The sequence below is a fragment of the Vanellus vanellus genome (assembly GCF_965231255.1).
Source record: "Vanellus vanellus genome assembly, chromosome: Z".
In the NCBI taxonomy this organism is placed as follows: Eukaryota; Metazoa; Chordata; class Aves; order Charadriiformes; family Charadriidae; genus Vanellus; species Vanellus vanellus.
In genome coordinates, this window is record NC_138908.1 from 35337692 (window position 1) to 35353388 (window position 15697).

The 15697-nt window shown below is 45.9% G+C and overlaps 1 protein-coding gene across 1 annotated transcript; it reads right to left on the reverse strand.

Annotated features, from left to right (window-relative positions):
* Positions 1-6078: 6078 nt before the first annotated feature.
* TMEM271 (transmembrane protein 271) lies at positions 6079-7149 on the reverse strand (the record flags this gene model as incomplete). Its single annotated transcript, XM_082497553.1, has 1 exon — positions 6079-7149. One exon carries the CDS (start codon positions 7147-7149, stop codon positions 6079-6081), a length of 1071 nt encoding a protein of 356 aa, XP_082353679.1.
* Between the last annotated feature and the right edge of the window lie 8548 nt (positions 7150-15697).

The following is a 15697-nucleotide window of genomic DNA, read 5'->3' on the forward strand; positions in this document are numbered from 1 at the left end:
GGTGGCACTCAGTAATTTGTAGGACAGCTCTACTCAATCTCCCTAAATTTAATAATTTAAATGCCTGGAGATTTCACTGAGTATTTTTGTGAAATGAGCTTTCATTTAAAATGTAGAACCTGGAGAAAAAGCAAATTCTGGAAGAACCTCCTCTAGACCCAAGTATTAGGTTTCCAAAAAATGTATCCCTAGAAAATAATCATTTTAGATATTATAGGTATTCTTCCATCCCAAAATCCAATGTCTTAATATAAAACCAATGAAGGCTTTGGAATGTTTAGTCCTCTGAACCCATTAAGAGATCATGATAAGCTTTCTCTCCTCCCACACTTTATCCTCTGCTAACAATGGCCACAAAGGAGACCAACTGGTGAGGATGCTTGTGGTATTTAGGAGGCGTTTAATCCCTATGTGCTATAGTAAAACAAACGATTCATTTGCAAAGACAATGAACTTCCTAACATCCCCATTAGACAGAACCATGCCAGCAGTGAACCAGAACCATTCCAGAACCATCCAGAAGTGAAACACTGGGAACTTCTGCTGGGTTGTATTGGTACTGGGATACATCTACTAGATAGTTTCACTCAGGACATTGAATTTTCTGTGATCTGGTGATGAGTCAGAGCCATTTTGTATGTGTTTTTCACTGGAAATGTTTCCTTGCAAAAAGCTTATGGAGGTCTTCCAGATACCTAAAACTCAATGGGTGAAGCAATAGCAGTCTGCAATGTCATCCCCACTGCTAACTCAGGGTAAACTCACTGAAGTTTAAGACAGCTGGGTCTGAAGAAGGAATGAACGGGGACATCAGGATTTTTTTCTTCTGTAAAGGAAAATAAGCTCTTCTTAAGAGAGTCTTATGGCTTCCTAAATGATTTGATCTTCAGTCTCAGATTCTCTAGGATGACATCTGGGTGACATACACATAAACTTTAGCAGAACTTCACCAGGTGCCTGAACATTGGGTGGAAAGTACATAGGACAGCTGGCCAGTGGAAAGTGAGGCAGTTATTTGAATCAATTTTTGACAACACCAATTTGTGAATTTCATTCTCAGAAAGCAATGTAGGAGAAAAGTTTCAGAACCGGTATTATAATAGAAAGAACATACAAACCCCTTGCACCCAACTTTAACTCGCAGATTTCTTCTAGTTGTTTGGGTAGTGCCTCCTTTTGGACAGGACATGCCATACACTGAATTGCTGCTACATGCATTTGAAGATTTTCCCTCAGCACTACGTTATCCTGTGGGCTTCCTGGGGATGATCTTTTATCTGCTAAATTGTTATTAGATCTGCTATTATTGATTCTGAAACATATACTAAGCACTAGTCACATGCCATTAAGTACTGAGGGATAATTAGAAATTTAAAAACTGGACAGTGACAATAAGGAATTCAATCTTACTCACCCTTACACATTTTAATTGGAAATATGAGCCTGTATTAAGGAGATGTAAAATTTAAAGAGTGCCATCATATGAAATTAACAGATCTAGATTTTTAACAATGTAATTTATCTAAAATATTGGAACATCCTGTAACTGACAAATATCTAACCTATGAAAACAGACTTGACTTCATGGTAAAACCTAGAATTTCATGTCAGGGTTCCACTTGTACAAGTTGTAAGTCCCTGAAAAAATGTTTTGAACATGGTAATTAAATCCCTCATTTCGGTTGTACTATTAGACGTCCATCTAAGACAATGAAGAATATGAAATGAAGAGCATTAGGCTTTTCTTATAGGATACGCTGTGCTTTAAAACTTATTTTATTGATCCTAAAATTACAAGATCAATTACTGACATTTTCTTGAGGATCAATCTTGGATTAAATGGCAAAACGAAGAAAAGGTTTTCATATGTACTATGTCGAAAAGCAGAAACAGATTGCCATTCTCATGTGAACATTCAGAAACCTTTTCTGATGATTAAACAGTATGTCTGAAATATATCTAAGTTATACCAGCCACCATAGCGCTTTTTGGTGAACCAAAGAAGTCCTACAGTGAAATCAAACTTTCGAGTAAAATCTGTACTACTTTAATACAATTTCCCTCTAACATAATTTTTTCCTGTTTTTAGATTCACGTATATTCTGTCTGTCAATTACAATGCAAAGTATAAGTAACAGATTTAAGCAAGGATGTTGGAGTGTGAAAATAATTCATGTGAATTGCTAATAGGCTGGTTGGAATATATTCTTTTCCACATGAAGGCAAATCCTGTCACATCAAAGACAGCAGTCTTCATTTTCCACCGTTTCATCCCTTGACTAGTTGCTATTACCTGCAAAAAAAACAGGAGAGCTGGGACCAGTCTGCTGCCAAACCAGTACTCCACTGTGACCAAAACAGCAGCATTGCATCTATTCTTCCCTCCCTTTGAACAGATGCGAGTAAAGCTGTGAGCATATTATGTGGGGCAAAAAGCAGCCTTGTCATTACGTCAGCTAAGCAAAATGGAGCTTTGATAGCACATAGATGATGTTTCTCTTCTGTTCTCACTGGTTTTGCTACTTAAGGTAAAAGCCTTGCAGTTAACATCCTTGTGACATGAATCGATCAGGCTTGCATTCCCCTTGACAGTCACGTGACAGGGAATAGAAAATAAAGGGACAGTATGAGTCCTCTCAGGTAATTAACCTACGTTCTGATGCTTCCCACACCAGCCTATTTTCAATTTCTGCACAGTACAGTTTATACACTCTAACATTATTGCTCAGAAGATAGAGTGATGATTCAGGTTTACTAAAAATGGCTTCACGATACTGCAATCATGCTTGTGAAGCTTCATCTTGTATCCGGTATTTATAAGTTTCTTCTCACTGAGAAATAAATATGTGTGCTGTTTTATCAGAAAAGTTAGTCACCAGATACCTGAAACACTTGTATACCTTCTTTAAGAAAACATGGCTTGTTTGGTCAATTTGCCTGCCAATTTTTTTTCCTGTTTTTTAAAAAACATATCTAATACTGTAGGTGACCTCCCTTTATACTACTGTCCAAATAATAAATAACTGAGAAATAATATGCCACTGCTGCGTCCTGTCATGCCAGAAGATCAATATTACTTTAAAGATTATTTAGAGTAGGTGTTACATATCATTTGTGCCCAGACCCACTGAAGTCAATGAAATGACGCCTACTGGCTTCTGTGGGAGTCCAACTTGGACATTATTCTGGCAATCTGTCCACCACTAAATTAAACTATTACAGGGGATAAAAGCCCAAATGAAGAAAAGTAAAAATTTGGGAACTAAAACTGAGCCACAAATAAATATCCTAATTCAATGGCATTCTGAACAGACTTAAATAAAACACAAACACACTTACACATGCGCGTACACACACACACACACACACAAAAGTTATGAATTTAACAATCTTAAAAATTCAGTTTAAAATTGTTTACATTTAAACAATTGAGTATAATAGGTAGCTTTCTTGACTTTCCATTTATTTCCCTGAGCACTGATCTTTGGAACGTATGGAGTTTCAGAGTTGTCTAGTTCATAATTCCTAAAATAGCTATCTTAAGTAAAATACTGTCTTTTTACGTCAAAAATCAATTTTTAAGTAAAACTAAGATACAACTTTCATGAACTACAATGTATATAGCCAATTTTTTTAAAGCCAATAACTATTATTACACTTCTGCATCTGTATTTAGGCACCTAGCTGGTCTGTTTTTCAAAATCACCCTGCAACCTAGCAGTTCCCATTTAATTCAGTACAGGGTGCTATGCTGTCTCATAAATTCATTTAATTGGAGACCTACATAAGGATTTAGCCTTCTTGCTTTAGTTACTCATTTTGCAAAATCTTGGCTGTATGAGCAATACAGTATGTTAGGGGATCGGTTTTGTGCCTAAATTAGTATTATAGGTAAAGACTACCAGACTTCCCAGTCCCTGCCCCATAAGGGGTTAAGAAGGTGCATCTGCAGAGAGCCAGCATAAAACCAATCTTCATTACTAAAATGGGACTTAGCTAGGGCATGTGTTTTAGGCTGCTGTTCCGCACAAGGAAATATGCTGGCCAAAAAGAGCTGTATTTTAAATTTCTGCTATTTAGAACTACTTGGCAAATTGGCAACTGCTGCTTTTAACCGTCTTCTCTAGATTAGAGCTTTAATTGTGAGCTTCACAGACATCAGTTTGCAAGACTTCTAAGGCATTCTGCATTTTAGATTATACAAAGTGTGCAAGTCAAAACACTTTAGAAAATAAAACAGTGCAGAAAGATTTGAATATTTTTAGGCTAGAATCTTCTCTCTCCAGTTCTAAGGCTGTAAATTACATCAGTCTCTCTGCAGCTGAAAATTTAAAAATAATTTCCCATTGACCACAGAAATACACTGTAACTTTGCATTCCCTTCCTCTCTCTCTCTCTGGGTACCTGATACACTGGCATTATGCAGCAGGCTCCAAACACAGGATTAACAGAAAGGTTATTTTATAATATTTAATTTCAGTATGCTGTAACTGGGGGAGGGGGTACTGCACCAAATGCAATCTGAAGAGTTGCTTTTTGGTTTTTTGTGCAACATGAAATTAAGCCTTTACCTGTTCTCAAATGATGCAATAAAATATGCTATACCTGCTTCTCTTTAATTAGCACTTACTTACACTATCTGGTACTGGCATTCCACAGCAGAATCCCAAAGTAGGATTTAGCATTTTTTCTCTTTGCAGAAAGCCTTTTTAATACCTCTAAATTCAGAAAGAGTTAACAGCATACAACCTCATTATTCCCCACCACCTCCCCCACCCCTTCCAGGAATTAAAGTGGCCTCTTTTTTTTTTTTAACAAAAAAGAAAATTCTTGCTTTGTAATAGGAGTATAAATACATTTTTGAAAACACATTTGGAAGATGCCTTCCAAGATGGTTTATCTCTCTTTTCTTCTTCTCCTCCCTCCCCCCTCCCCCACTTAAAACCGTGATCACTGCACCAGTTAAGGCTGTTTTACTATATATATATATTTCAAATAAGATTTTTAATATTCAAGCTTACCAGATTGATGAATTGGAACAGGTAAAATGGAACTCTTTACAAGGTAAACCATGTAGTTGTACAAAATAGAATTAAACCCTTCACCTGTGTAAAAGAAAAAGAAATCCTGCCTTGCATTAAAAACACAGAACCTGTTTACAAAAAGGAATGTGTATGACATTTGGACTTCTTTTTAACTGCCATATCCTAGCAACATCTCAGTTGTTTTAGTAAAGTAACTAATCATCAATTTTAAACTGCAGTGAATTTACCAAACATTTTCACTATAGACTTCTGAAAGCTTTTACAGTAAGAAGTTATCAACAAAAAGCAGGCACGTTAGTGTACAAAAACGTTGTTGATTTTTTTCCTGTTTCTTTTTCAAAGTGCAGGTTTTTCTCAATGTGCATCTTACAAGACCAACAAATGTTTTAACTCACTAAATCTTAAAACAGAACTCAATTCTCCCAAGGAGTAGTGTAAACGTTAAAGATCCCCAATACACCTCTAGTAAACGTGACACAAATGTCTCTGCGTTGTTTAGAAACTTAGCTCTTTTGAGAGGTAAAGAAGCTTCATGACACCTTTTTCTTACACTGGCTGGTTATCATAAATGGGTAACTCTGGACTGCTAAAGCTGGAGACTGATGAATCACTGGAAGGGAACTAAACTTGGCTACGGAGGAGAGGCGGCGGGAGGAACCAACCCTTAGGCGTTTCTTGCGCAGCCTTCGGAAAATTCAGCCGCCGGCTGACGGAGGGACGGACAGACAGACGGAGGGTCGGTGTGAGGGAGGGAAAGGGGGAAAGGAGGGGGAAAATAGGGAGGAAGGGAGAGAGGGAGGAGAAGCTTCCGCAGAGCCAGAGGCACGGCGGCATCCCGCCGGCGGCCCGCTGCTCCCGCGGCCGCGGGGCCATCCCGTCGGTGGTGCGAAGGCTTTTCCCGAGCCTCGCGGTTACGAGGCGCTGACGGTCCCGCTCCCGGTCCTGCTCTGGCGCCTGGTCCCGCTCCCGGCGCCGGTCGCGCTCCCGGCTGTCACGGCGAGCCGAGAGCCGCTCGTCCCGCTGGCGTTCGACGCTAGGTGCCGTGAGCGCAGGGCTCCCCGGGGTAGATCTCCTCGTAGGCGGGGGGCTGCTCGCTGGGCAGCGGGTAGCAGTAGGGGTAGGAGGCGTTGAGTTCGGGGTCCATGGGCGAATAGCCGGGCAGCTCAACGGAGGGATGCCCGCCGCAGTGCACCTCCACGCCGGCCTCGTCGAAGACGTGGAAGACGCCCACGTTGATGTAGGAGACGGCCTGGAAGGGGCAATCACCGGGGCTGAGCTCGGGTTCTCCGCCGGAAAACAGCGAGCCCTGGCTGTGGCGCGGCGCCCGCCGCCCGCCTCCGCCGCCCCGCCGCCTCCGCCGCCGCCCGCCCGCCGCCGCCGCTGGGGCTGCTCGCCGCCGCCGCCGCCGCCGCCCGCGCTGCTGCGAGGCCTTGTAGTTCTTGACGAGAAGCAGGTTGAGCAGGCCCAGGAGGCACTCCAGCGCGTTGAAGACGGTGGACAGCACCAAACCGCGCTGGTAGTCCCGCAGCTTCTGGCAGCGAAGCGCCGCGGCAGAGCCGTCGGGGGCCGCGGGCCCGCTCCGCGGGCGGGCCGCGCCGCCGGGCTGCAGCAGGCAGTAGTGCGAGTACTTCCTCTCCACAAGCGACACGGTGTCGCCGTCGATGACGGCGCCGGCGAAGGCGCTTAGCACGCCCAGCATGAACACCAGCACCCCCAGTAGCAGGAAGTTCTGCCGCCCCCCGGGCAGCGCCTTCTCTACCGACCCCGACGGCGCGGCCACCGCTTCCCCCCCACCGGGGCCGCCTCCCGTCGGGTCGGGGTCCCCGGCCGGGGCCAGGGCCGAGGTCGAGGCTGGGGCCGGTGCCGGCGGCGGCTCTTCTGGCGGGCGGCAGCAGAGAAGCGCAGCGGCGAGCAGCGAGAGGCCGGCGGCCAACAGCAGCCCAGAGTAAAATGCGCCGGCCGCGGTGCCCAGGCGGAAGGGCTCGCCCTTGAGCTCGGAGCCCAGCGAGAAGCACTTGAGGCCCACGGCGGCGGCGCTGAGGGCGCAGGCGAGCAGGAGGCAGCTGGAGAGCGCGGCGCAGGCTCCCCGCACGCTCCACTTCATCCTCCGCGCCGCCGCCGCCGCCGCCGCCCCGCCGCCCGCCTCATCCTCCTCCCGCGGCCCCCCCCGGCCCCGCGGCGGCGGCGGCGGCGCGGCGCGGCGCGGCCATGCGAGCGCGGCGCAACCCGACGGGGCGGCTGGGCTCCGCTCCGCACGGCAGGCAGCCGCCGGCCGCAGTGAGCCGGGCGCGGCGAGCTCACACGCTCCCCCCCCCGCCTCCCGGCCGCCGCCGCCTCCTCGTCCCCGCCCGCCCTCTCTTATCGCGGCGGCTGCGGGGAGGCGATTAATTATGGATGGGAGCCGAGGAGGATGGGGAGACGGGGGGGGGCGGCCCGCCCGCCCGCCGCGGGTGGCGGGGGTAGTGTGACCCCCGGCTCGGCTCGCCTCGGCCCGGGGGCGGTGAGGCCGGCCTCCCCGCCCTCCCCCCGCGTGGCATCGGGGGCGCGGGGGGAGCGCAAGCCGCCCTCCGGCCGGCTCCGTGCCGGGCAGCACAAGGAGGGATGGCCAGGGGACGGCGGGGATTTGCACCTACCTACCCCCCTACCCCCCCGCCGGTTCCCGTGCGGAGGGCTGCCGCTTGTCTCCGTGCTTGCGTGTTCTATCGCTCTCACTTTTATTTATTTATTTTTTAGCGCTTGTTCTTGCAGGAGGCCCGCGGGCCGCTGTGCATCCCTGTGTCTGCATTGTGGTTTTGCGGCGGCTCTGATGCAGCGGACTTAGTTCGCCGCATCGCGCTGCCCGTCGCAAGCCCACTGTTCCCGCGGAGGCGGCGGACCCCAGCACCCCTCCTTGTTTTGTGCTCTGCCGACGAACCCCGGTGGGATTGCTCCCCGCTGGGCCACGCATGCTACTCCATGGGCAGCGGGACTCGGGGCCCGATTGCCTGCCGCGGTGCCCCCAGGATGCCCTGCCCGGGAGCGCCTGCAGCACTGGCAGGTGGAAGCTGGTGTTGGTGGGGTTGCCGCCACCTGCCCGGGCACGGGGTCACCCAGCGTCTCCGCGGGGAGCACCCGGGATGGCCTCCTGAAGGAGAAGTGGGAACCTCCAGCTCACCCGTTTCCCCCTTCTGCTGTGCGCACACCAGCCTTGCTGGGTATTTTTAGTCGGCGCCGCTGATTAGCATTCAGGGGAGCAAGTGAGGGAGAGAGAACCGTTTTCCAAGCCTTTTTCTCTTCCCTTTCCAACAGGTCCAATGCACCTGGTGGTGGTGGGAGGTGTGTGCGGGGCATGATCTGGTGTTTAGCCTTCTCCAGTGATGCCACCCTGTTCCTTCTGTCCCGTCAGGACAGGCCTTGTCCATACCTCCCTGCTGCAGTCCTGGGCAGGGCCAGGCATCTGAGCACATGGCTGTGTGGCAGGAGCTGCTCCTTGAGGGGATTTTCTGGGCCCTGCATGGAGCTGTGGCCCTTGGAGGGAGGCTGCCTTGCCTGGAGTCCAGCCCTCCTCAGTGGTACTGTCCAAAAGTATCAGGGGCTCCAACAGGACATGCAGTCCAGCTCCTTGGGGCCACGCAGACAAGGGAATTTTGCCCTCTCTCCTGTTTACAATGGGCCTATGGGGCATTTTGACTGTATGAGGAAACACAGCAATCCTGGTAGTCCTGGCTGACCTGTGGCTAGCTGATCCTCTTGTCAGGTCGTAGCCCTGGCTGTGGAAGTAGGACCAACCTTCTTGTGTCCCTCCAGGAAGGGGTGGCTAGGCATGCCACCCACAGGCATCATCAGCTCTTCCCCTTCCCAGGCTGTCCTTGGCTCCTGAGGATTGGGACATGTGGGTCTGCTGATCTGTGTCCATGTGAAGATTTTGCTGTAGGATCTGGGACTTTGGCTCTGCTTGTGTAGAGTGCCTGGGTTGCTAGGGAAGACCTTCAGATGTCTTTAAAAGAACTTGCCCTTATGACTCCTAAAAAGCAAATGCATAGAGGGCCACAGCATTTTACAAAATATAGCATCCATCTCCTGAGGTCTCTGTTGAACTCTAAACACCCCCTTGGAAAGCACATGTAAACTCTCAATCCTGCTGCCAGTCCACAAGGCCCCAGGAGACACACTGCATGTGTGACTGTGGAGCTAGTGGGAAGTAAACACTTAATGAGCTAATTATATGTAGAATAAGAAAAGTGCCTTACTCCCTGACACACAACATAAACTTAAGTGTGAGAGAAGTGTGTGATTTGTATTATTTCATTGTTGCTGTCAGGAGCTTAATAGGGTTCAAAAAAGGATTAACTATTTATTACAAATAGTGAGAACATTCACTTAACACTAAATAAATATAAAATTAAAAAGAGATCAAAATTAAAAAAAGACCTTTATGCATCAAATTAGCCTTTAACTGGCAATAGTTAGGGCAGGAAAAGCAAACCCTCCACTGGAGGCAGATTGTTCCTTTATTGTACAAAGATGTTTGATGGTTTTTTCCTGCTTCATGTTTTGGTAGCTGCCAGAAGTGGGCAGCAAGACTTCTTCAGCATTGTCCTTCACATGTTCCTACAGCTGTCTCAGCTGTTCAGTATTCTGTATCTTGAATGTCATTGTTTAAGGAAAGAACCTTTCCTTCCCTGTGTTTGCGACAGGAGAATGATCTTGGATAGCACCCCTAAAAGCTATGCATTGTGAGAGGCCAGGCTGACACACAAGTTTAGTAACGTAATTGGTAATTCTGCTACACCTTTTTATTTGTCCTGTGGAGCAACTTGCTACTGTTAAACTTTTCCAAACCTTACCTGTTTCTCCTCAAAATGACTGACTGGCTTCCAAGCACCATGTTCAATATGCAAGGGTAAAAGTTTCCCTACCAACATGCTTCCCCATGTATTATTTATTATTCATAAACCTCCCTTCTTTCAGTGTCACTCTTGAGTTAGCACAGTTTTTCATATGTTTATTTACAACTTTGCACTGTGGCACATTTTCGGTAAGAGGATACTTTATAAACACACGAACACATACACACAGAGTAAGGGCATTAGCATATCCTGCACATTGAAGTTCAACTGTCTTTGGATAAAATGTCTGGAAACACAGTAATGATGTTATGTTAATAATAATAGACATAAGAATGTATAAAATACTCTTCACAGCTATATCTTACATTGAATAATTTGTTGATGATTGATTTGGAATTACTATAAAAAATGACTGACCTACCAGCCTAAACAAAGATCACTAGAGAATTCTCTAGATCCCAAAGGGTACTGCTGATCACCTCAGTCTTAGCTAGTAGACCTTTCAGATCAAGGTTAGGATGCCTGTCTGCATGTGCACAGCTGATGTATATGTCTGATTGGTCAGCCAGGTCTGCCTGCTGAAAAAAGAATATTTGTGTGCAACAAAAGATGACAGAACTGCAAGCCACTTGGCTACATTAGTCTGTCACATAAATCAGTCACTGCAGGTGAGCTGATTGGTCAGCCTCAGTTAATGGCAAAGTCAGAACCTGATGGAACTGTACTAAAGCTGCTGACTATAAGGTATGGTAGGTGACACATGCTTTGAGTCTCTGAGTGTCAGTTTTATCTTCAAGTTTTGTTAGTCAGATTTTTCTTTTTAATTGTCCAATCAAAATTTATCACAGTTGTTTTCAAGGGTTATTTTGGGACTTCAGAACAGGTGTGTAAGGTTTTGTGGGACAACACCAGCCTGGAACATGCTTTCCCAAGACTCTCTTCATGACCATAGAGTGAGCTATCTGTGACTTACAGGGGAAGTCATTTATGGCCAGATCCTCCCTCCAAAGAGGGGTAGGGATCTTTGGTCCAATGTTTTGCTTTGCTTACAGGGGAGCTGAGGATCTGTGCTTGCTGGGTGCTGGTTGAGAGTGGGCACTGTCATGACCAGCAATGCAGGCTTGCTTTGCTCACTGTGCACAGAGCAGGATGTTTGCAATAAGGTGCAGATCAGCCTCTTAACTTTTTGTGGTGACTCAGTGGCACAAAGGATGACAGAGCTATTAATTATTTGCTCTCCAGCCTGTAAGCTAAACTGTGCGTTCATAAAATAGATGGAGATCTTCAGCTTATGCCACCAAAGTGCAAAGCATTGCATTATGTTATTGTCTGCCTCTCCTCCCACACTGCATTTATGGTAAGATATATGTGTTGTTATTTCAGTGCCAGCTTGATAAACGGGTGTCATAGCTTTGACTATTCAGTCATGATGGCTATGTAACCTCCCATAACTTATTCTGGTGCCTACTACCTCATTTTTTTTCCCCGTTTCTAGAGGGGACATTATGGAGTATAAAATCTTTTTACAAAAATTGCTTTACACACGGTTATTAAGAATACTTTAAAAATTAAGAATTTGAAACTCTGAAGATGGAACCTATCATGTTTCTTTCTGGTCCTTCTTTTCTTCAATTTGCAAGGTCCACCAGGAAGTTTCTGTGTTCATGAGGCCTGCTGTTCTCTTACTTTCACAGTATTTTACGTGGAAGACTCATCTCTGCAGGGAATGTATGGAAAACACTTTAAGAGATCGCATGTTGGGAAAGGCCCTATATCAGGCTACAAGTTTGGAGCTAACTGGTGGATGGACACTGATGAAAACCCAACATCTAGAGATGCTGCTTCAAAGGGTGACAAAACAGGAAGCAGAGAGGTCGGGAAGAAAATGTAAGGAGTTAAGCAAACCCTATGCTGGAGGCTGGAGGTGCATGGTTTTCTTGGCAGCTGTTAGCCCTTGGAGTTTTGGATTAAAGGAAGAAGGGTTTAAGAAATTAAGGGTATCGACACAACAAAGTCATTTGCACTGTAAGATCATGGGATAATTTAAGTTGGAAGGGACCTTGGGAGGTGTCTAGTCTGACCTGCTCAAAGCAGGGACATCACTGGGGTCAGACTGGGTTGTTCAGGGCTTTGTTCAGTCCATGTATCCTGTATCAGCAGCATGCACTGGTGTTTTGTTAATCTGAGCACTTCAACCAGTTTTTCAGAACTTGTTTGTTTCTTGGCTCTGTTCCCTTGTCCTGGCTTCAGGTGATGTTGGAGCATCTGAGAAGACCTGTTCAGAGTCCTGTGATGATTCTTTATTATCATTTTAGTTTAAATGCTCGAGGATATGAATGAAAAATAATGGTTTCTCTGTGCAGTAGGATTTAATCTTTTCAGTCAAGTGGTAATTATGCGAGGAACATTCTTTGTTTCCAGGGCCATAGAATTGGGCACAAGGTATTCTGAGGAGACATGTTTGCTGTGGCATTTGTAAAATTGGTTATTTGATATTATTTGATAAATTACTTAAACAAGGATATCTTTCCTTTGCTTATTTCACAGAATTGTTCAATTATGACCTGTTTGCAGAAAATGCACCTGATGCTTTCCTGACTGCTGTCCTAATGGTGGTACCTGATGGTATTTTATTGTGTAGGTTCTAGGAAACTGCTAAGTTAATGATAAAAGATTACTGAACACTTTACCAGCCAAAAGGACTCTCAAAATCCTTCTCTTTGGGCTCTCAGATTATTTTGAAGTGTGTTTCAGTTTAGTCTGCATATTTGATGTACTACCTTGTCCTTGAAGTCAGTGCTGTGCAAAGACTTAAGGCTGATGCATCTCAGCTTCTAGTGAAGCCTTCAGCATATATCTGTGCAGCACTCATACACCTGTGCTTTGCCTTCCACTGGATGATGAATGTGCTGCAGAAAGATACCAAGAACTTTGACAGGTCAGCAGGCCCTGTTCCCGGTTCAGGAGAAGGGGAGCTGGGAGCTAACTTCCTCACTTGAGGGCAAGAAGATTTCTTAGCTGTGTATCCTGTCGTTTGACATTGTACCCTCCAGTGAGTTGCGACAATGAACCTGTTTGTGTCTGAGGAGAGGAAGCATGGTGTCCCAGGTGAGTTGAGATGGATCAGATGTAATCTTTCTTGTTCAGTTACTGAATGAGGTATCTTATCAGTCTCATGTGCCCAGATCCAAATGTAGGCACTGGGTTTGACACAGGGATCTTGAAAACTTCCTACATTGATGCCACTTTGTCTTAGAGGAGTCTGTCCTCAGAAGATGCCTTACTTCTGAATTTTAAAGTTTTCCATGCACCTAAATTGTATTTTATCTGATGACTGTTTCATGTCAAGGCCATAACCTGCTGGGAGGGACTGGAAGTCACCTTCTGGGGAGTGCCCTGCTAAACTGTGTTCCCTTTTTGGGTGCATCTTTTTTAGCTTAAACAACCTTGATTTTTCTAGAGAAAGAAATTGCATTGGAGGGGAGAGCAGGTCTCTCTTGAGTGGAGACTCAAGCCAGAGTTGTGATACTGGGAAAGTGTATCTTAGGATCCCCTCTGATCCCAATAATATGGGAATCATTCTCCTGCTTAGGGCTGGCCTGTAGCCAAAAAGATGTGGTTGGAATATGTAGCTCACTTGCATCATGACTTCTTCCTTTGGCTGCATGTCGGAGCAATGAATAATCTGGCTTGGTCCTTGAAAGCAAAGCCATAGTGAGCTTGCCTTGGCGGTTCTTCTACATAGATCTGCAGCCTGGGAGATATCTCCCTGCTGCCTGAGGGCTGGGTGTGGCGAGCCGTGGTTCCTGCTCCGGTTTGGTAACAAAATTGCTGTCCTAGCTGCAGGACACCTTGTCCTTCTAAGAGGTCTCTGTCCCTAGCTCAGCTGCTTGTCTAATCTTTCCCTACCTTGTTATGGCAAGAGATCCCTGTCAAAGTGCATCCTTTTCCATGTCAGTTGAGATTCACTTAGAGGTGTAGGTTAGTGTGTGGTGAGTAGTGAAGTCAGCAGAGCTGAAGAAGCAGCAGTTGGTGGGGCAGGGGACATGCTGTCCTTTTCACCCATGGCAGTGGCTGCTGGGGGGAGTTCACTTTCCAAGGAGAGCCAGGCTCCTTACAGACAGCACTGCCCTTGGTGTTTCTTGCTGAGACACTTGTCTCAGCACCCTGCCTGGCTACCAAGGTTCTCAGAGTGAGCCCCTTGCAGACTGCTGTATACTGGCCAATTCAGCACAGCTCTGGCAGCCCTGCACCTCCACATGTGCAGTAGAGGGCTGTTTTGGGTATAGTCTTTGATTCAGCTCCTGGCAGAGCTGCATTCCTTACTCCCTTGAGGAGCCAGTATTGCAACCTGCTGTTTCCTGTTTCAGATCCTGACTTATCTGGTCTGTGTGTTAGAAGTATAGTGGGTTGATGACGGTACAGCACTGGGCTTTTCTTGAGTCCCTGGGACATTTGTAGACTACTTGTACGGGGTTGGTGAAAGGTAAACGTTTGTTAGGGGACTTAAATTCACTGTATAATAGTCTGCAGCACCACTGGAAAGACTTTAAGGTTAAAAATGTTGGAAATTCTTAGCAAATAATGAAACACAAGGAACTTCATAAGTCAGTGTTTGAAAGCTGCTGGTCCTGCACACATCAAGTCCCCATCATGGCAGCCATGAACAACTCCCACTTTTCTCTTGAAATCTTTGGCTGCCTGTTGGAAGGCTGCGCTGAGCCTCATGGCTCTGATGATTAGAAACCTCCTGACTGTTTCAGTGCTAAATGTATTTTATGGTCACCCTGCACTCATTTGTTCTGTGCCAACGTTGTCCTTTAACTTAAATGGCTCTTCTTCTTCTCTCATGTTTACTCTCTGGATGTATTTATAGACAGCAAACATAACCCCTCTGAGCTAAGACTAAACAGGCCAAATATTGTCTTCTTTTTTTTTTTCCCTTTTTTTTTTTTTTTGGTATTAAAAACTCTTTCTACTCTGCAGTCTGAGTTCATTCTTAAGCACATAACCAGGACAGTATGCTACATCTTTCATGGTCTTACCGAGGCCTTGTCTGATGGTATGAGAACTTCCTCATTTCTAGTGGAAAGTCCTTGCCTAATTATTCTAGAATTTGTGATTGCTTTTTACCCAGGTCCTTCCCATAGGAGGCTATAACCATACCTAGTGGCACCTCATTCTTTGTCCTCCTTTGTTGTTCCCAGCTGTGGGCCTGCCAGTTGGTGGCACTGATGACCTTACCCCTTGTTTGACTGATTTTTTCACCCATTTTCTGTCATTCCAGTTCTCAAGGTAATTCAGCTTTTGCCTTTCTGATATTTTGAACCTCCTCTGTGTTGACAATACCATTGTGCCTTGATCTCCTCAAAGAACCTTATTTGTTACGTTCACTCCTTCACTCTACAACCTGCTGTTACCTCCCTCTTAGCAAGCTCCTTCCTCACTTTTCAGCTCTTGTACCCATTTCCACCAGCTTAACAGTTAGCTTCTCACATAGTGCTGTTTCACAGGCTTCATTGAAGTCCGGAGGGAGAGAATGTTAGGGATACCACCAAAGGAGAGTGGAGTGTTCAAACTCTGTGAGGCTTGTGCTGTGTTTTATCTCTGCTTATTTTAAAATGTGCCTTTGATTACCTTCCCCAGCTCCACTTCCACCCCCTCTAACCTCCAACTTGTTCTGGTGCCTGGTATAGATCTAAATAACATACTCAGGCTTCTTCTTACTGTATTTCAGATTGGGCAAATGTATGTTTAAATTTGTTTTTCTCCACCATATTCCAATTTTTTTTTATATGATGATTATTCCCCCCCACCACCCCC